General features: G+C 38.7%; 1 protein-coding gene across 3 annotated transcripts in view; it reads left to right on the top strand.

Moving 5' to 3' along the window:
• The window catches only part of LOC126354008 (tonsoku-like protein), a 277353-nt gene that overhangs the window by 148031 nt on the left and 106771 nt on the right, over positions 1 to 22551 (top strand). For 2 of the 3 annotated variants that reach the window (XM_050003320.1, XM_050003322.1), the window contains 2 exons: positions 11376 to 11779; positions 21330 to 21463. In XM_050003320.1, the coding sequence (XP_049859277.1) occupies positions 11376 to 11779; positions 21330 to 21463 (538 nt within the window). The remainder of the gene's footprint in view (positions 1 to 11375; positions 11780 to 21329; positions 21464 to 22551) is intronic. The other variant, XM_050003321.1, reaches the window with a different exon arrangement.

Below are 22551 nucleotides of genomic sequence, written 5' to 3'. Positions count from 1 at the left end.
TCGGTGAATTTTTGCTTTTGAAAATGATGGACATATAATTTGCATTAAATGTTGTTTGAAAAATGGAACAAAGTGCAGCACCAGTCTCGAAATGTTGATTGTGACTTTTGCGGCTCTGCTGTGAGTAAGCCAAGAGGTTATGAGTGGTATAAACATTTCAAAGAGAATTGAAGAAGTTGAAGATGATGACTGCCCTGTACACCCTAGCACATCAATTACATATGACAATGTGGAAGAAATAAGGAAAATGGTTCTGGAAAATTGCCGAATCACCATCACGAAGATTGCTGATGATGTCGACATATCCTTTTGTTCGTGCCAAGCAATTTTTTTAAATATATTTTGGGCATGAAATGTGTAGCAGCAAAGTTTGTTCAGCAAGTGTTGAATTTTGACCAAAGAAGATGTTGCGTAGACATTGCTCAGGAATTGATGAATGAAGTCAACAGTGATCCAGAACTTCTAAAGAAGGTTATAACAGGTGTTGAAACTTGGTTATAGAGGTGTGATGTCAAAACCAAGGCCCAGTCATCCCAATGGAAACTGCCTGAAAGATCCAAGATGTAAAAAAAAAATTCGAGAGATTCAATGACATGTGAATGCTGTTCTCACTATTTTCTTTGATTAGAATGGGATAGTGCATGATGAGTTCCTGCCTTATGGTTGTAAGGTCAATAATGAATACCACCTGGAAGTTATGTGCCACTTGCATGAAGCATTCTGAAGAAAACGACCGCAATGGCAAAACCACATGTGGAAGCTGCATCATGACAATGCTCACACACACACACACACACACACACACACACACACACACAATGCCTGTTCATGATTTGTTTTTGGCAACCCGAAAGGATTTTCAGCTAAGCAAGTGCCATGAAACAAAAAGCATTTGTTTATACTTAACAGCTAGTTGGAAGTTAATTTGTGAATGGGCTTCGTACAGTACAATGTGCTGTCAAGCCATAAAAGACATTTTAAAAAATGAGTATAATTTGTCCAATCCCCTCTTCAAAAATTAATGCAGTTCCAGAAATAAAAGAAGACCCTCTGTAGATTATACATAGGTATCAAAACATTTATGTGCAAACAATATTTAAAAAAAAAAAAATAAAATAAAATAAAATTTAAAAAAATGGTGTTTTGCAAAAGGCGGAGTTTTAAAAATGGAAACATAATTCACAAATATGAAAAGTGACTAAAAAGAGCAAGTGGCTAAAACAAGCTTCCAAACCTGGTAAGGTAATTATTGAGAAGGCTACTAAATATTTCATACACAGTGAATTTATTGTTTATCAGTCAGTTGAAAAAGTAAAAGAAGATGCACATAGGAATTTCATACTGTGATTCATAACAGAACTGCTGAGAATCCCCTGGAAGAAAATGTGGTCTAGGACTTCGGTGAAAATATTGCTGCAGAGTATACCACAGTGAAAGTTCATTTTAAGTGCTGGTAATGGTGTACAAAAGTAATAAAGGTCTGTTGCAAATAATTACTAAAAATTTTGTTAATTTTTGACATTTTTCCAGCATTTGAGCAGTTTAAATCAAATGCTACAATCCTATTTCAGCCTGTTAAACAGCTGCGAGTAAGAAATTAAATCTCCTTAAACTCAAGCAACCCAGCTTGCATAAAAGATATTTCATTGTAAATAACTACACCAATCTGCTTAAAGTTTTTATCGTACTGTTCTGCTATTAGTTTCAACCAAGACGTCATCATCTCATGGAACTTCTAGTGAGCAAGCTAGATGGAAGCAAGGAAACTACTGGCTCCAACGGTTAAGGTTTTCAAATATTCACTTATTTACAATTTTGTAGAACAAGTTCCTTCCAGCAGTTCATACTTCAGTTTTCTCAGATACCCATTTTCAAACTACTTTTTTGACAGATGCATTTTCACCAAAGATGATTTCCATCTCTACCCCCATCCATTTCCTTGTTGCTAAGCAGTCAAAAAGAAGAATCCATTTTATATCCTAGAAAGTACTGCATATAGCCTTTACAACACATAAGATTGACATTATCTATCTTTTGTGCTGGGTTACTGATTTCCATGCACTGCTTTGATTGCTGTTTCATTTCTTGCATTAAGTATTTTAAAAATTTTGTGGTACTACTCAATTGGAGTCTTTTTGAAGCAAACCAATCATCAATCATAATTTCGTTTTGGCTCCTATTTTGTTCATGCTTAATTTTTCATGCAGTGCATTTTACACTTTCTTTTCATACTTGTATGATGTGTGCTATTTCATACACCTTTGACTACCTGTCTTCCTGTACAGTATTGTGTGCTGTTTCATTGTTATCATCTGTCATTCCAGTTTTGTGGCATCTTTCAATAGATCATGTGCAAGAGATGTGTGAGTTCACTCAGTCATTAAGTGTTGAAAGTAGAAGACAATCTCTATAAATCTTCAACAACTCAAGATGAAATTATTTTGTGATAAACTGCCAAAAATAAGGATTAAGTGATGGTACAGTATTCCAGTTTATACATTTGAATGCTACACAAAAGAACTGACTGCATTGAAATACCATATAAGCAAAAAGCAAATAAGCAGATCAGCATGTGAACCATGCAAAATTAAAGAATGTACTAAATCAATCTATCATCAATAACAGTGCAATCTCTGTGTGAGGCTGTGACATTTGAATTAAATAGTTAGCCTTAAAGAGCTCTTCTTGAATATATTTTTGCAGAAGATCTTCCTTCAAGTGTTTGCCCATGTGATTTCAAGCATTGCGGTTTCACTTGCTTGCAATTCAAATATTGCAATCACCATTTGTGAGATTACGCAGTTTTAGTATATGCTCAATATGTCTGACACAATGTGTGTACTAGATATTGAGCTTCATTCCTAGGTAGGCTATACAAATGTTTATAAGCAAAATTGTTTCTAGATAAACCACAATTTCCTAGTATATTAAGAATGAATGAAAGCCAGCCATTTGCTTTACTTATAAGTGGGTGTATGTGATTCCTTCACTTCATATACATGTAGATTGTTATTCCCAGGCATTTGCTTGTGTAACTAATTCCAGTTACATATAGTTATAAAGTACTACACTTCAGTTTTTCTTAAAAAGGATGAGCTTACAATTCTATGTATTGTGAAAAGGGTTTTCGTATTGGAGAAGAGAGCAGTGAGAATCATAACAGAAGTGAGATAAAGAACATGTTGAAGCCTATTTACTACTTTTAATATTCTCACAAGTTTTACCCTGTGTGTGCTAAAAACCATTATGTTAGTGAAAGAAGACACCAATGTCACAAGCAGGATCATTCAAATTTACAACCATGATAAATGGTGTAAAACAGTATCTATATGATTAATAGATGATTAAAATGTTATTAGCATAAAGAGTTGTTTTTCTTAATTTACTAACAAATAATCTTAAGATTTTGACTGGAGGTACTTCAGCAGTGCCTTATTCATGAATTCCCATATAAACTGGAACAAACACGAATCATAATGTAAGCAACAATCCCATCCTAGCAATAAATGTAGTACAAATTTACATGTGAAACCCCACTGCTCAATATTGATTGGATTATTATCTTACTGAATCAATTAAATAATAGTAGAATAGTGCAAAAATGTCTGTGTGTGTAAATGACAGTCTAATTGTACGATGTTGACACTGCATGCCATGTAAAATTGTGTGTCATATCCGCAAAAAGACAGAGAATGCAACTGATTCTGCCTGCTAAATCAATATAGTAGAGGTCCAAAAAAGTGTTGAATGATTTGAGAGGCTGTAGCACTCATCAAAACAAGAAAAATAAGTCCAATAAATGTGAGTCCGAAAATGCACGCTTTACAAGATAAAAACGTGTTTATAGGAAGGACTGCGCGATGCTTGGTTGTGGATATTAGCACAGTTGTTGAATTATTCCTCCTTCAAATGTGTCAGCAGGGTATTAAGATGTGTTACACACAGTACTTCACCCCTTATCAGGTGGTCTGCACTCAGTAGTGTGGTTCAAGTTGTTTTGTAGTCTACATAGGTTTTCGTTGTGTTTTTGTGCTCTATTGTACAGTACTGTCGACCCTGAATATGTATCATGGTGTTTTACCTTCTTCCAAGTGTGGATTCACTTATGTTTTTACTGCTATTGCCCTGTTCGTACTTACAAATGGTGTAGTAAATTTACATTTTCTCTCTTCCACCACTTGTTAGCAATGGAAGCCTACTACTTGACAGGTAAAATAGTGGATATGATATTCTGCTATGGTTTAGCAAATGGACATAGCCCATACCCTCTACACTGAAAAATAGCGTGCCCTCTGATATCTGAGGGACACAGGTACCCTCGCATCTCGGAAGACTGACAGTGGAAGTCCTCAGCACAGTGTGCACGCCTGTCATGGAGGAGTGTGTGTTATGTTTGTTGGAAGATACCCTTGAGAGCAGTGTGCGACGATTAGCGGCAGTAGATGGCATGTCTCACTCTCTTATCTGGGGAGGGGATATTTCATGAACAGTTGCTGTACCCTTATCATCTACAGCACATTCAGGCCCTAAGGCCACAGGATCATCATGGCACCTGGCAGTTCTGTCAGTGGCTGTTGCAGAAGTGTGCCACAGATCCACTGTCCACATACAAGATTGTAGTTACTGATGAGCCAGGGTTCACAAGAGAAGGTGTTGTGAATTTCCATAACCAGCACATATTGGTAGGTGTAAGTCACCAAGACATTCAGGGAAAAGGTCATCAGAACCAATTCTTAATCAATGCGTCTTCAGGCCTACTTGGCAGTGATCCATACGTGCGAGCACAAAGGTTATTGTAGTGCTTTATCTGGACTTTCTCATTAATGTATTGCCTACCTTGCTGGAGGCTGTGCCATTGCAACAACGAATATAAGTTATTCATGCACGATGGCGTACTAGCACACTTTTGTCACAATGTGCACGAACATCAGATGCAAACATTTCAGGACTGCTGCATTAGTCGGGGGCTCCCACAACTCGACCTGCTTGTTCCCCAGACCTCAATCCCTTTGACTTTTGGTATTGGGAATACTTGAAGGAATTGTTCTATGACATGCCAATTAAAGAGATGTGCACACTACAGGGTTGCATCTTCAATGTGTGCCAGCAGGTACAACAACAACTGGGTATACTTCAAAGGGTGTGTCATTCATTATGCCGCAGAGGAGAGAGGTGCATTGTCATGAATTTGAGGCCGGAGAGCTGAGGGGTGCATTGTCATGAATGGACACCACATTTAACACCCCTGTGAACACGTTTATAGCAGAAAGTATGCATTTTCCGGCCCATTTTTATTGGACTTATTTTTCTTGTTTTGATAAGTACTACCACCTCCCAAAGTATTTGACACTTTTTTTGAGGACCCTGAATACATTAATATTTGTGAAAATTGCAACATTCATAAAAAAGACAGAAATGAATCTGAATTCGAAGGTTACGTTTAACAATGTATTAGCAATAGCTCTCACAGAGATGGCATAGTTTTAAGGCGAACAGCCGCCTTTTCTATGAGTCTGGAAAGTTCTTTATTGTGACAGTCAAGCGAAAACGTCAAAGTAAATATTAGTATGCCTCAATGATATTAAAAAAGCACAAGTGGGTGTGACTTGAGTGTATGGATTGGGAATGGGTCATTTAGTGTGACCGCCATCTTGTCCACGTATCCATAACAGACTATACGGCTATATCCAAACTGTTGACTTGATGCTGACACAAATGTTTGTATAGAATTTGAAGTCATATGGTATTCATCCGTTATCCACTTGACCAAGTAGTATCTCCATCCAGTGACTATATGACTATATGGCAATTCTAGCTGACCTCAGTTCAGAGAATTACTCTTTAACCTTTGTTTTCTTCCCAGTTAAGAGGAGCTGTCATTTTGATAGTTGTGGCATCACCGTGTGAGTATGTCATATTTTGACAGGAGGATTGTATGCTGAACAAAAGGCATAAAGGGACTACTGGCAGTAAGACCTCCATTTTAAATGTTGATGCTACTAGCATGAAACACTTGTAAAATTCTGTGAAGAAACAGATCACAAAACTCTTAGAAAGGTGACTGGAAAATCTTCCAAATCATCCTAGTCTTCACAGTTTGTAAGCTTGTATACTGTATATCCTTTTTTGCCATTTTATTTTATTGTTGTTAGTTTTTTCTTTATTCTGTATCACAGAGATCTACTGTAAATAAGTTAAAGAGTGGAGCTAATTCACTTGTAAGTCATTATATGACTCACTGTAGTAACCAAGTAATACTCATAACTGATCCAAGTCACACAAATATGGTTGTAATGATAACCTGTGAACAGTCAGAACACCACAAGAAACAGAACACTGATGTGTGCAATACAAACTAGAATCACATAGGGAGCAAGAGAGACAAGAAGTGTAAGTTGTCAGTAGGTGGAGTAGCGGGGACAGCACTGCGTGCTTGCGTCCAGCAGCTGTCCTATGCTGATACAGTTGGCGACAGATTCGAACATGCACGCGCAGCGACACTACACTCAGCACGTTCACACTCACTCGCACTAGTAGCAGCATACAGTACACCTCTACCTCATATGAAGTGGGTGCGCAGGCTGCCCGACAAAAGACACATCCATCGAATCTGGAGCCGTGGCAGCGGGTGCTGGCAGACGAGTTGGGACGACGTGTTTGACGGGCACTGCAGCATAGGGCTGGAATGTGTGTCAACACGGGCACTTTCGAGGGCAATGTGTCCAGTGCAGAACCCGACGACAGCTCTGGAGAGGGGAGTGCCGAGTGCCATCACCATTTCTGCGTCATTGTCAGTCAGTCAGCCTCACCATTTAATTGAGGGTGGAAGAAATGAGCCATAATATGACTAAATCCATGACGGGAACAAAATAATTGAAAGTTGTGAGGAAAAAACTGGGGCCCATCATCGGAAAGTAAGATACGAGGCAACCCCTCAACAGAAAAAATTGTCAAAAGCGTACAAATTCTGATCTCAGCTGATGTTGACACACACCAGAGAATATAAGGAAACTGGAAGAATGTATCCATCATCAAGAGCCAATAGGAATTCAAGAAGGGACCTGCAAAGTCTACATTAATACGTTCCTATGGCTGATATGGAGTGTGCCAGAGGGCAGAGATGCACTGGGAGCTGCAAGTTGTTGGGCACACTACTCACTAGCTGTGAAAAAATAAACAATTTTGCCATCAATCCCAGGGCAAAAACATGTCTCCTAGGCAACAGTTTAGTGTGCAAAACTCCCCAGTGACACTGGTGAAGCCACAGAACCTCACACTGTAATGAGGCCGGAATGACTACCCTGGGAGAGATGTCTTCCGTGGGCAATAGCAAAACACCATCAAAAACAGAGAGGCGATACCGTAAGGAAAAATAGTAGTGGAGGGGTCCGAAACATGATCTGTCGATTTGCATGGCCAGCCCTGTTGAACAAACCGAACCATCCAGCAGAGAACCAGATCGGTGGCAACTGCATCCTGTATTTCAATATTGGGATTGAAGAAAAGCAATTCTTCATTAACAAAATCAAGATCAGGACCCCCAGGAAGGCAGGATGAAAATGGATATTGTAATTGTAGCAAGTCAAGAACAGTGTCCAGTATTGTAGGCATTGTGCTGCCTTGTCAGGCAAGATCGTGAGAGGGTTAAACAAGGAAACAATGGGATTATGCAGGCATACAAAAAAACATGAAAATTCTGGCAAGCATAGACTGTGGCAAGAACCTCTTTTTCCCACTTGAGAGTAATGCTGCAGGGCTGAAGTGGGAGGTGAAAGAAACAGGTCGTTCAGAGCCGTCGGCATATTGGTGCACTAGGACCATGCTGAGGCTGTACTTTGAGGCATCAGTCACCAAAACAATGTGCTGTTCCAGAGAGAATGGAGCTATACAAGGTGCCAAGAACAGTTTGGATTTCAACATTTGAAGAGAACGTTCTCAGTCTGGGTTAACAAAATGGGCATTAGGTGGACCAGTGTGGCCGCCTCAGCAGGAATATCTGGTAGTAGGCTATCTTCTGTAGGAAGTCCTGAAACCCCTTCACGGATGAGGGGCGAGGCATAGATGAAGATGTGGTCTGGCAGAGGAAGAACCTTGTGCCGTGACCCCTTGAACCCCAAATAAATAATAGAAGGTTGAAAAAACTGAGATTTCACAAGGTTACACTAAGTGTGCAGACCGTAAGACAGAAAAACAAAGTGTAAAATTTTTCAAGTGATCAGCTGCGGATGAACCCATGACAGTGATATCCAGATAATTAATTCAACACAGGACAAGCATAGTCAGTTGCTCTAAAAATTGTTGGAAAATACCAGGAGTGCTAGTCACACCAAAAGGAAGACAAATATTGGTAGAGACCAAAAGCAGTATTCAAAACCAGCCTGCACAAATACTCTTCATCCAAACTCTTCAGACAAAACAATTTTAGAATAGTACTGGGCAATTGCATTTTTCGCCAACAGTTCCTCTTGGTATGGAGGGGGATATGATCTTGGATCGACTGTGCATTGACGGTGGTACTGATGTTTTCCAAACGGTTTCGAAAGCCAAAAAATGCTTTTGAGTCTTTTTTTCTCACGCTTCCCAGTGTTTGGCTGAATCATAATATGGAGGAAAAGTGGGTGCGCGGACTGGTCGATCGGTACCCTGTCTCTTACTGGAAGCCGGCAGAGTGGTCACAACCAAAGTACGCTGCTCAGTCGGGGCCAGTAATGAATAAATCTGATGAAACTGCACTTAAAGACTACACATGTGGAAACCTATGTAAACTCTTCTCAAATGGTATAGTAACCAAGTAATACACAAAACTGATCTGAGTCACACTAATATGGCTTTATTTGTAAGCTCTGATCAATAATGGAATAGCCTCTCAAGACTCCATAAGACACAGAACAACTGATTTGCACGCTGCAACTAGAATAACATAGAGAAGGTCAATCAGCACTGCTCCATGCATATATATGTGCGTGTCGCTGGGAGACGGCATGGCGGAGACTGTACTGCACACACGCCTTGCGCAGGTGGCCTCCAGCTGCCAACCTGCATTGATAAAGTTGGCTGCTGATTCAAGCACACATGCGCGGTGTCACCACATTCTGCACACACATACTTGTGGGCACTAGTAGCAGGATACGGCACTCACCTTTGGAATTATGTGGTATTTGAATAGTGGCAAAGTGGTTTTGTGTGTGTGTGTGTGTGTGTGTGTGTGTGTGTGTGTGTGTATGTGTGTGTGTGTGTGTGTGTGTGTATGTGTGTGTGTGTGTGTGTGTGTGTATAAAGGAAAATTAGTAGATAGGAGTTCATCTCTCACTTCGCTGTTTTCTGCTTTGGTCTTTTTCCCATTAACATATTGCCTGGGCACTAATTTTTGTGCCCAATACCCTTCACATCTTGTGCAAAATTTCTTTTGAGTTTTGTGAGAGACTAGGTTTTATTATGGTAGTTAATCTTTCCACTATGGGGGACTACCTAGTAGTGAAAGCTTGCCATGCCCCAGATGCAGTTAATTACTAATGTAATTTACACACAACCTGCCTATGGAGTGTACAACTGCTATGGAATATTTAGAGATTTATATTTATCACCTAGCTGGGGTTGACATCATTTCAACTGGATGGCAGCTGTACTGTAGTCACATTGTCTTCTGCTTTGAACCCAACAGATAGCATGTCAGTTTACAATACACCATTTTGTACCCAACTTGATTGCAGCACTATCGTCAGACTCTTAACTGCATTATATACTTCCTGTTAACTCAAAAAACTGTTCGAAATGCAACTGTGTTGTAAAAAAGGTCATGAAATTCTTTGTGCTCTTACATGCTATGACACTTACTACAGATACTGAATCTTCAGTTAATAATCTCATTAAGGCTATTTAATGAGAATTTATGAATGTTTCATTGCTGCAAATACAGGGCGTTTCAAAATAATATTTACAACTTTGTTCATATGTATTTCAGAAATGGGTTTAAGTAGCGAGGTGGGGTTTGCACACTCCTAAAGTTTTAGTAGCCTCTTAACAGAGTTCAGTGTATGTGTCTTCTGTGGCATGCAGGATTTCTAAGCAGTATTCCAGTCCCAACCATGTTCAACCTTACAAGTGCAATTGCTGCTCTGATGCAAGCTCACAGGTCCCACGCCATAATCTGGTAGACAGCATCCTTCAGAAAGCCCCAAAGAAAAATTCGAATGGGGTCATGTATGGAGACCTTGGAGGCCAGAAAGTGGGTCCTCGTCTGCCAATCAAGTGACCTGGAAATGTACCATCCAAAGTCTTCCTAACACTTACAGGCCTATTGAAGTGGGGCGCCATCATACTGCAGCATGATATCAGGTTGTTGTTGTTGTTGTTGTTGTTGTTGTTGTTGTGGTGGTCCTCAGTCCTGAGACTGGTTTGATGCAGCTCTCCATGCTAATCTATCCTGTGCAAGCTCCTTCATCTCCCAGTACCTACTGCAACCTACATCCTTCTGAATCTGCTTAGTGTACTCATCTCTTGGTCTCCCTCTATGATTTTTACCTTCCACACTGCCCTCCAATGCTAAATTTGTGATCCCTTGATGCCTCAGAACATGTCCTACCAACAGATCCCTTCTTCTGGTCAAGTTGTGCCACAAACTTCTCTTCTCCCCATTCGTATTCAATACTTCCTCATTAGTTATGTGATCTACTCATCTAATCTTTAGCATTCTTCTGAATTACCACATTTATCGTCCATGTTTTACTTCCATACATGGCTACACTCCATACAAATACTTTCAGAAATGACTTCCTGACATTTAAATCTATACTCGATGTTAACAAATTTCTCTTCTTCAGAAATGCTTTCCTTGCCATTGCCAGTCTACATTTTATATCCTCTCTACTTCGACCATCATCAGTTATTTTGCTCCCCAAATAGCAAAACTCCTTTACTACCTTAAGTGTCTCATTTCCTAATCTAATTCCCTCAGCATCACCCGATTTAATTAGACTACATTCCATTATTCTCAAACTGTAGAAATGCAAACACATTCAAATGGGTTTGCAGTTGGTCTTAGTTGTTCTGCTGATGATACAATTGCTGTACACTGCAGCCTGAAATAGAGAAAAATTACAAAATCAAATTTAAAGAAATGTTATTTCTTGTGTAATTTCTACATAAAGACAAGTTAACTTAAAATAGTACAGTATATTATGTTTTACACACAACTGTCACACTGTAGAGTTGCAGAAAACCCATAAAATTTAAAACTTTGCCTTTATGAGGTCTCTGTACTTTGAAGAAGACTTGGTGCCTTATGACTATCTAATTTGAGTTATTTAAAGTGTACATTATATTGTAAGGAAGAAATTAAAGTAAACTCTGTTATATCTTTTGTATCTTCAATATAGCAGGGCAGAGTTCTGTCAGTACTGGAGAATTACCAAGAAAAATACAAAAAAGAGACATGCCAGAGGCTAAGCGCAGAAAGAAAGCAGAAGAAAATAGACCCAAGAAGGCAAAGAGACATGAATCTGGCTTGCGGCGGCATCTCGAGGACTCCAGCCCTGAACGAAGCAGACGACTACGTAGTTTGAGTCCTGTCAGTGATAGAAGTGGTTCACCTATTGTATCTTCATCAGTTGATGTGACAGAAGTTGATAGCAATTACTCAGCTCCATTTGGTGATAAAGAAGTCTCCTCATCATGTATTGCAGTTTCTGATAGTGATTCTGATGGGGCTCAAGCAAGAGAGGAATATCAACGAGCCATTGCTAGTCTTCGTACTCGGACAGCCCAACACACATCATCTTCGGTAACTTATTATATTTTATTTTTTAGTTTTAACAAAGTGCTATGTTAAGATGATTTTAAAGAGGAAATTTTAAATGGAAGTTTGAATTTCGTGCATACTAAAATTGAGGGTGTATCATTTGTCCCCTTTCATCTACGTCACTGTTACGTTTTCATGTCTAAACTGCTGAACAGATTCTGATAAAATTTTTATATAGAGATAGCTCAAACACTAAGGAAGAATATAAGCTACTTAAGAAAGTATGTAGTACAACACACTTATCGATTTGAAGACTATAATCTGAACTGTAGAACAATAATTACGCTTTGAAAAAGCTTTTTTGCTCTTTGAAATTTATGTTATTACTTGTGAAAAGGTTTTCATTATTTATTACTTGCGAAAAGGTTTTTATTATTTAATATGTCCTACATAATATGGTTCAATGTAATGAATACAACACTTATGATATATATCCCCCCCCCCCCCCCCCCCCTGCTCTCTTTCTTTTTAAATCCATGCCAGTCCATACTTTCACACTAAAATTATAAATGTGAAAGTAAATGCCTGTTACACTTTCACAACTAAATCGTGGAACCGATATCCATGAAATTTGGCGTGGAGGACATTGAAGCTGAGGAAGGACTACCTTCCAAAGTGTGTAATACAAGATATTGATTGATTTGAAGAATATGATGCAAAATATGGAACAATAATTACTCTTTGAAAAGTTTTTCACTCTTTCACTTCCAAACTTAGAAAGTTTTTAATCCATATTTCCTTATCAATGCCAGTATTATTAATTCGATGAAATTTGGTATAGCGATAGCTTGAACAGTGAGGAAGAGCTACTTTACAAAGTTGTATCATTTTGGGTATTATTAACATTTTTAAATATATTACACATGAGTGACATGCAGACAAAGCTGGCACGATGATTGGCAACTCGTAGTGTCTGTAGATTATTCTGTGACAGTGCATATGCAATGTCTTTGTACGTGGGATTTATGGTATTGAGTTGCTACGCAACATGGAATTGCTGGACAGTTTTGGTGAAGATACAACAATTAAGTCGGATGGTAAACCCAAGAACCGTATTTGAAACTATTACAGTAAGCCTCGCAAACGTAAGTCTAATTTGGCACAGAGCTCAAGCTGCAAAAGTTACTGGAATCCAGCTATCTCAGAGCAATCTCTTGTTCACCAGAATTGGGATGCAGGATTTCAGGTGACCTTAAAGAGCTACAGAGATATTAAAATAGTCACAAGCTCAGCACATTTTAGACACTAAGCACCATGCATTTCTTACAGCTTCCAAGACGCTTGAATACTCACAAATACGGCTTTATTTAAAGGCTGTATGATAAACAGAGATTTGCATCTTTACATATGGAACATGGGCGAATTTTGGTGAGAGTGCATTTTATAATGATCCATTAATCGTAAAGTAGGGGACGGATCAAAAATGTGGGCACAATAATGCATTAAAATGGAAGGCATAAATGGTTGGTACGTGTTTCTTTGGTAGCAAAATCTTACATTCAGTACTAGGTGAGCAAGAGCAACTCCTGAAAACACCACTTCTGCAAAAATGTAATGAATTGAGGTATTTTCGAATATGATTAGAAAATATAATGCATGTTCTCAGATTCGACACACACAAAATAATAGAAAGACATTCATGATGAACCTGCATACCAGCACTGCATATATCTTTATGCAAAGTCATCTTGTAAAATTACTGTCTTACTTACTCAGAATTAATTGTAACAAAACTACTGATATGTGGGCGAAACAGCAGGTTACATCTATTGTATTTACAAAATAATAAATCCACTTCAGTTGCCAGTGATTCTTAACTTATACACAACTGGTTTCAAATCCTAAAACTTCAGTTTTGGGTGCCACCAAATTGTTATGAAAACATAAATATTTGGCATATGGGCCAGTCAGTCATGGAGGGTCATGCCCATGTCACAAAAACGTGAGCATAGGACCAGCAACCATAGCACCTATCTGGACAGCACGACATGTAAGTGACTCACTCCCATGTTGTGATGCCCAGGCAGGTGCTATGGTTGCTGGCTCTGCACTCTCAAGCATTTGTTTGACATGGGTGTGAGCCCCCTTGACTGACTGGCCCACATGCCACACATTCTTGTTTTCATAATAATTTAGTGGTACCTGAAGACAAATCTATAGGCTTTGAAACCAGTTGTGCAATAAGTTAAGAATTTACTGGCAACTGAAGCGGATTTATTGTTTTATAACTATGTTCCTCAGTTGCGAATGTTCAGCTGATAAAAAATTTTGCCTAGGGAATGTATTTATGCCTTTTTGTAGCTCCTGTCTTACACTCCTAATGCATACTTGATACTTACCATTAATCAGGATTTAATTTGTGGTAGTTTCTTTCATTATTTTATTTTGATGATGAAATAATGAAAATTTCTTTCATCTCCCCCCCCCCCACCTCTGCCCCCCCCCCCCCAAATGAACCATGGAAACTGTTGGTGGGGAGGCTTGCGTGGCTCAGTGATGCAGATAGCTGTACCGTAGGTGCAATCACAACGAAGGGGTATCTGTTGAGAGGCCAGACAAACGTGTGGTTCCTGAAGAGGGGCAGCAGCCTTTTCAGTAGTTGCAGGGCCAACAGTCTGGACGATTGACTGATCTGGCCTTGTAACTCTAACCAAAACGGCCTTACTGTGCTGGTACTGCAAATGGATGAAACCAAGGGGAAACTACGGCCATAATTTTTCTTAAGGGCATGCAGCTTCACTGTGTGGTTAAATGATGATGGCGTCCTCTTGGATAAAACATTCCGGAGGTAAAATAGTCCCCCATTCGGATCTCCGGGCGGGGCTACTCAAAAGGATGTCATTATCAGGAGAAAGAAAACTGGCATTCTACGGATTGGAGTGTGGAATGTCAGATCCCTTAATCGGGCAGGTAGGTTATAAAATTTAAAAAGGGAAATGGATAGGTTTAAGTTAGATATAATGGAAATTAGTGAAGTTCGGTGGCAGAAGGAACAAGACTTACGGTCAGGTGACTACAGGGTTATAAACACAAAATCAAATAGGCGTAATGCAGGAGTAGGTTTAATAATGAATAGGAAACTAAGAATGTCGGTAAGCTACTACAAACAGCATAGTGAACGCATTATTGTGGCCAGGATAGATACGAAGCCCACACCTACCACAGTAGTACAAGTTTATATGTCTACTAGCTCTGCAGATGATGAAGAAATTGAAGAAGTGTATGATGAAATAAAAGAAATTATTTAGATAGTGAAGGCAGACGAAAATTTAATAGTCATGGGTGACTGGAATTCGTCAGTAGGAAAAAGGGAGAGAAGGAAACGTAGTAGGTGAATATGGATTGTTGGTAAGAAACAAAAGAGGAAGCCGCCTGGTAGAATTTTGCACAGAGCACAACTTAATCATAGCTAGCACTTGGTTCAAGAATCATAAAAGAAGATTGTATACATGGAAGAAGCCTGGAGATATTGACAGGTTTCAGATAGATTATATAATGGTAAGACAGAGATTTAGGAACCAGGTTTTAAATTGTGAGACATTTCCAGGGGCAGATGTGGTCTCTGACCACAATCTATTGGTTATGAACTGTAGATTAAAACTGAAGAATCTGCAAAAAGGTGGGAATTCAAGGAGATGGGACCTGGATAAACTGAAAGAACCAGAGGATGTACAGAGTTTCAGGGAGAGCACAAGGGAACAATTGAGAAGAATGGGGGAAAGAAGTACAGTAGAAGATGAATGGGTAGCTCTGAGGGATGAAGTAGTGAAGGCAGCAGAGGATCAAGTAGGTAAAAAGACGAGGGCTAGTAGAAATCCTTGGGTAACAGAAGAAATATTGAATTTAATTGATGAAAGGAGAAAATATAAAAATGCAGTAAATGAAGCAGGCAAATAGGAATACAAACGTCTCAAAAATGAGATCGACTGGAAGTGCAAAATGGCTAAGCAGGGATGGCTAGAGGACAAATGTAAGGATGTAGAGGCTTATCTCACTAGGGGTAAGATAGATACTGCCTACAGGAAAATTAAAGAGACCTTTGGCAAAAAGACAACCACTTGTATGAATATCAAGAGCTCAGATGGAAACCCAGTTCTAAGCAAAGAAGGGAAAGCAGAATGGTGGAAGGAGTATATAGAGGGTCTATACAAGGGTGATGTACTTGAGGACAATATTATGGAAATGGAAGAAGATGTAGATTAAGTTGAAATAGAAGATACTATACTGCGTGAAGAGTTTGACAGAGCACTGAAAGACCTGAGTCGAAACAAAGCTCCAGGAGTAGACAACTTCCATTAGAACTACTGACAGCCTTGGGAGAGCCATTCCTGACAAAACCCTACCATCTGGTGAGCAAGATGTATGAGACAGGCAAAATACCCTCAGACTTCAAGAAGAACATAATAATTCCAATCCCAAAGAAAGCAGGTGCTGACAGATGTGAAAATTACCGAACTATCAGTTTAATCAGTCACAGCTGCGAAATACTAACCCGAATTCTTTACAGACGAATGGAAAAACTCATAGAAGCCGACCTCGGGTAAGATCAGTTTTAATTCCGTAGAAACATCGGAACACGTGAGGCAATACTGACACTACGACTTATATTAGAAGCTAGATTAAGGAAAGGCAAACCTACTTTTCTAGCATTTGTAGACTTAGAGAAAGCTTTTGAAAATGTTGACTGGAATACTCTCTTTCAAATTCTGAAGGTGGCAGGAGTTAAATACAGGGAGCAAAAAGCTATTTACAATTTGTACAGAAACCAGATGGCTGTTATAAGAGTCGAGGGACATCAAAGGGAAGCAGTGGTTGGGAAGGGTGTGAGACAGGGTTGTAGCGTCTCCCTGATGTTATTCAATCACTACATTGAGCAAGCAGTGAAGGAAACAAAAGAAAAATTCGGTGTAGGTATTAAAATCCATAGAGAAGAAATAAAACTTTGAAGTTCGCCGATGACATTGTAATTCTGTCAAAGACAGCAAAGGACTTGGAAGAGTAATTGAATGGAATGGATAGTGTCTTGAAAGGAGGATATAAGATGAACATCAACAAAAGCAAAACAAAGATAATGGAATATAGTTGAATTAAGTCGGGTGATGCTGATGGAATTAGATTAGGAAATGAGACACTTAAAGTAGTAAAGGAGTTTTGCTATTTGGGGAGCAAAATAATTGATATGGTCAAAGTAGAGAGGATATAAAATGTAGACTGGCAATGGCAAGGAAAGCATTTCTGAAGAAGAGAAATTTGTTAACATCAAGTATAAGTTTAAGTGTCAGGAAGTCGTTTCTGCAAGTACTTGTATGGAGTGTAGCCATGTATGGAAGTGAAACATGGACGATAAATAGTTTGGATGAGAAGAGGATAGAAGCTTTCAAAATGTGGTGCTACAGAAGAATCTTGAAGATTAGGTGGTTAGATTACATAACTAATGAGGAGGTATTGAATAAGATTGGGGAGAAGAGAAGTTTGTGGCACAACTTGACTAGAAGAAGGGATCGGTTGGTAGGACATGTCCTGAGGCATCAAGGGATCACCAATTTAGTATTGGAGGGTAGTGTGGAGGGTAAAAATTATAGAGGGAGACCAAGAGATGAATACACTGAGCAGATTCAGAATGATGTAGGTTGCAGTAGGTACTGGTAGATGAAGAAGCTTGCTCAGGATAGAGTAGCATGGAGAGCTGCATCAAACCAGTCTCAGGACTGAAGACCACAACAACAACAACAACAACAACAACAACAACAACAATTTCTTTCATGTTGTCTGTCATTCCTTTTTACTGTTTCTCTCACTTTCCAAGTTTTCTGTTGCTGTTATGCATCACGTTTCTTTAGCTGTGCACATTCATATTTTTGAATCATTATTTCACTCCACAACAGAATACATGTTGTAATGTAATCTTTTGACACATTAAGATAATTTCTGTTTAGAAAATTTAGCCTTGACATATGCTTGTTCAGGCAACCCGTTCACTTGTTGAGTCATCCATTGTGACACCTGGTATAATATTACTAATATTAAAATATTATATTAAAATTTTGGAAGTAGGGAAGTTAATTTGAAACATTGAGTTTGAATTGTCTGTGGAAGTTGATTTCTGGTATCTGCTGTAAATATTTCTGATTAAAATTAATTTAACTCTCCAAAAGATATTTGCTGTTTGTTAAATACGAGGGCTGCCTAGAAAGTAAGTTCCGATTGATTGCGAGACGGAAACCGCAGTGAAAATCAAATATGTTTTACTTGTAACAGTTAGCTGCACCTTCCAGCTACTTCTCTACATAGTCGCCGTTCTGACTTAGACATTTTTCGTAGCATTGTACCAACTTCCCAATACCCTCATCATAGAAGGCAGCTGCCAGTGCTTTCAGCCTATTCTCTACCCTGGCCCACAGCTCACTGTCTGTGCCAAAATGTTGTATTCATAGCCAGCGGTTCATGTGAACAGAGATGAAACTCTGAGGGACTCATTATGAGCTGTATTGTGGGTAATCAAACATTGGCAATTGAAAATGATGTAGGAGCACCTTTATTGCTCCTGCAGAATGTGGCTATGTATTGTCTCGAAGAAGATACCGCACGATAGTTATGTAATGTTGGCTACATAGCTCGAGGCAAAATTTCTCACAAGGCCCTGGTACTCGGCGGGAGACACTATTGTTCTATGTATCATTAGTGCTCCCTGTGAGATCAGAAATGAGATGAGCAACATGATGCTATCTAGGGTCATACTAGAGACACTGCCCAACACACCTGTGCAAAGCTTTATCGGATTTTCATAGTCGTTTCCATTTCACAACCAATCGGAACTTACTTTCTGGACAGCCCTCATATTTAGTAATATTATTCTGGAATACATTATCGCACAAGGGAGGGGTTCCGGCTATTCGAGCAGCCATAGCTTTATTACTGGTGTTCTTGCAGGTTCCTAAGATCATCCAAAATCGTAATGGCTGATTTTGGTGGACTGTTAAACATTCAAATAACTTTTTTATAACTGTATGGGATATATTTGCTCACATAATCTTAACATAATACATTCACAGTGTTACTCATGCTTGATGAGCATACACATGTGTCTAGTCTCTTGGAGATCACAACAGAGACAGACAGCTAGTGATTAATTAGCACATGCCGGCTTGCTCATTAATAATCATCTCTGGCCGCACTATCTTTCAGTTGTTACAGATGGTATCTCTGTCTAGTGGTCAGAGAGTGCATCTTCTAATCGACTTAAAAATAACCGCCACAAATATGATAAAACTTTTAATCACATCTGCTGCTGGCAAAGCCTCTGAAATGGCAAAATGGTGCATAGAAAAATTTTAATTGCTTATTAATTGATTTGAACTCCACCATCTAGCATCAGATTCCCATCAGATCAGTGAGAATGTTGACTGATGGCATTGTAAAAGTGATCTCAGGGATGCTGAAATAAAAGTTTGAAAAAGTAAATGCCAGTTGAATACTAGTAGCGTTTGGTTTTGGCCACCAAGCAACACATTGTCAACTCTCCTTCACGGCAGCCTGAAAAATTTCTAAAATGCAACATAATAAATTGAGATATGGCGTTAATGGCAGAGGAAAGCAGGTTTATAAATTTTCGATATATAAACATTTCTCTGGAATATTCTTTATATGAACAGTACAAAATACATTTTTATATTAAGTTATGGACTTTTCTCCTTAAAAATGGATTTGTTTACTCAGAGAAAATTTATTTTTATTAATTAAACATTTGAGGCATGCTTTATTAATTTTTCAAAAAGCAGTATTTCAGTGAAAGGCAAAAGAATCCATTGGCACACAAACTTATTCTGTCAAGAAGTTGCATCTATGTTTTCTTAGTGCACTCATCAGATCAAAAACAATGCTGCATGAAGATGTGCATTTTTAGAATTGGACATACCACTTCTTTAATTCACAAATAGAGCATACAGCAGTGAGCATGAAGAATCACTAGTATCAGAACTGAGATATGTTTGTGGTTCGTAATACTTACAGGTTATATTTTATGGAGAATCATTGACTAGTTTTAATGTGTGTTTAGGGCAGAAACCATTCAAGACTGTAAAAGTATCAATAATCCATAATAATGGTGGTTCAGCTTCATGGTAGTGGATGTAGGTAATTACTTAAAGAAATACAGCTACCAGATATGTTAAAAATTAATAACAAGGTGATTGGATGCTGCATTACTTCAATCAACTGTCTGATCGTATGCTGCTGTTCTTATGTTGTTCTTGCATTTAATATATGTGATGGCTTGATGCATTGTATCTACATTATCTAAGTGTTAGTGATATCAAAAGTGTATCCACTAATTTTTAATTTCTTGTTGTCCTATGTAGTACCTACATTGTCATACCATTAACTAAGTAACTGTGAGAGGTTACGCAATTGGAAGAATAGTTCAGGTTATGTTCAGATATTATGGAGTTTCTCAGACTACACAGAATTTTGCAGTGGAGTATACATATTCTTCAGAGTTAATACGAAAGGATATACAGCCCATAGTTTACTTACAAGCATATATATAAACGAAAGGAAAGGTTCCAGTTTTTGTATACACTCTTTTAATGAAAGAATTACAAGCTATCTTAATGAATTAAACAAAAGAAAGACCCAAAGAAACTCTCATCTTAACACTCAGGAGATCCTGCAATAATAATTGATGTCTCATTTGGCTTTGGTGAGGTAAAATTGTTCAGATTCTCTGGCATACAATGTGGAATTCTGCAGCATTAACAAAAGTGATCTGTATTGCCAGAATTAGTAAATTCACGAAATCTTCCTCTTCCTGAGCCTTGTCCCATAGTTATGTGGGCTCGGCCACGGTTAATCTTATGTGGCATTATAAGTTTAAGGGGTGGCCCGATGCCCTTCCTATCGCCACCCTCGTAACCCCCCCCCCCCCCCCCCCCCCCAGGAAGGAATTAGTGTACCCCAGCTGTCTGTGTCTAGTGTAAGCCATGGAATAGTGTGAACATGTTGCAAATGTCTGCGACTCGGGTAACTGAGGCGGGATGTGGAGACCATCCCAGTATTCACCTAGGGGGATGTGGAAAACTGCCTAAAAACCACTTCCAGGCTGGCTGGCGCACCGGCCCTCCGACGTTAATCTGATGAGTGGATTCGATCTGGGGCTGGCACGCCACCCGAGTCCAGGAAGCAGTGCATTAGTGCTCTCGGCTACCCTGGCGGAGGAGTAAATTCATGAAATATCTAGAAATGTTCAGCCTTTCCAAAGCCATGAGATACATCTTGAACTACCATTTGTTAAAATAGTAATAATATGACTTATTTTCAATAAATTATGTACATTTCAGTTTCTGTAGATATTTCTTCCTGTAAATTGTTTATTTTTTGCCTTTGTATATATATATATATATATATATATATATATATATATATATATATATATATATATATATATCCTGCGATGCGTCTCAAATTTATATATCTCTGAAATTTCTCATCATATGAATGGTCATGTCAAGAATGGTTGTGTTCTTTTGTCTTGCAGTCAGTAGACAGAGAGAATAATGTAACAAACGAAACTGGATTTCTATCAGTTAGTGATGTTGGAGAAGACTGGCTGGAAGATGATCTTGGAATTGAAAAACGCCCCACCAAACGAAAGAGAACAGAAGCTGAAAAGTATAGTATTATTACCTTTCCTTATTGTTTCTCGTAGCTCTAGTTGTTCTTGGTAATCATCTTTATAACCATCATCATATTAAAAGACATCTGTATGATTCAAGAGTTTGAGATATGGCAGCACATTTTAATCTTTTTGTTTCTTGTCAGACATGTGTCAAACATACTACAGAGTGCACATTTCTCTGTAAGTTCCCAATTTATATTGCATAGGACCCAATAAACTGAAATTTCTGCTTTGAAGGAGCCCCTGTTATTTATTTAGCATACGAAAAATTCAACTTGAAACTAAATTACAAAGTTGTCTAGCAGAATTATAGCTTTTTCCAAAAGCTGACACATATGAACAGAGTACAGGAATGAGAAAGATAGTTTTCATAATAATTTGGTGGCACCTGTAGATGAAGCTTTAGGCTTCAAAACCAGCTGTGTGATAAGTTAAGAACTTACTGGCAGCTGAAGAGGATTTATTATTTTATACAGACACTTGGTTGTCTCACTGTCATCTAGTCACTGTTCAAAATGCTCAGTGCGATTTTGATTAATTCCAACACCTTTTGTAATTTTTTCTAAAAATTTGTTCTACCTCAATATCAGTGTAGTGCAGGGGAGCTCAACCTGTTGATCACCATTGACCAGTCAATAGCCTTGGCTTTATGAGTTGATATTTAAAAGCCTGTGTCTCAAATCTGTTTAAATGAGCTGTTTTGTGAAATTTTATTTATTGACAATGAGAGTTTCTAACAGCATTTGTAGTTGGTAAGTCTGATAACACTGTCTCCACCTCTTTTGTCTCCATCTACATTTCGCTGCCTTTAATGCTCATGCCAAGCGACAATCTTTCGTGCTGCATGGTGAGGTTCTACTCACAACTGTAATTTTGCATGCTGTGAGCAGGGGTAGCGGTGAGCAGGGAGAGAGCTCAGGGTTTGTCGCAGGATGAGGTGTGGTGTTCGGGATGAACAAGCTCTGCCTCCAGTAGGCAACACAAACCTCTGTTTCTGAGCTTCCACGAAACGACAGTGTGCGTGATGGTGGTAGTGATTGGTTAAATACTTATTAATACTTAATTTGCAGTTTGTACTGAC

This window comes from Schistocerca gregaria, chromosome 3, assembly GCF_023897955.1.
Source record: "Schistocerca gregaria isolate iqSchGreg1 chromosome 3, iqSchGreg1.2, whole genome shotgun sequence".
NCBI classification, from domain to species: domain Eukaryota; kingdom Metazoa; phylum Arthropoda; class Insecta; order Orthoptera; family Acrididae; genus Schistocerca; species Schistocerca gregaria.
Note: the sequence above shows the minus strand (reverse complement) of the source record. Positions and strands in the feature narration are given on the sequence as shown.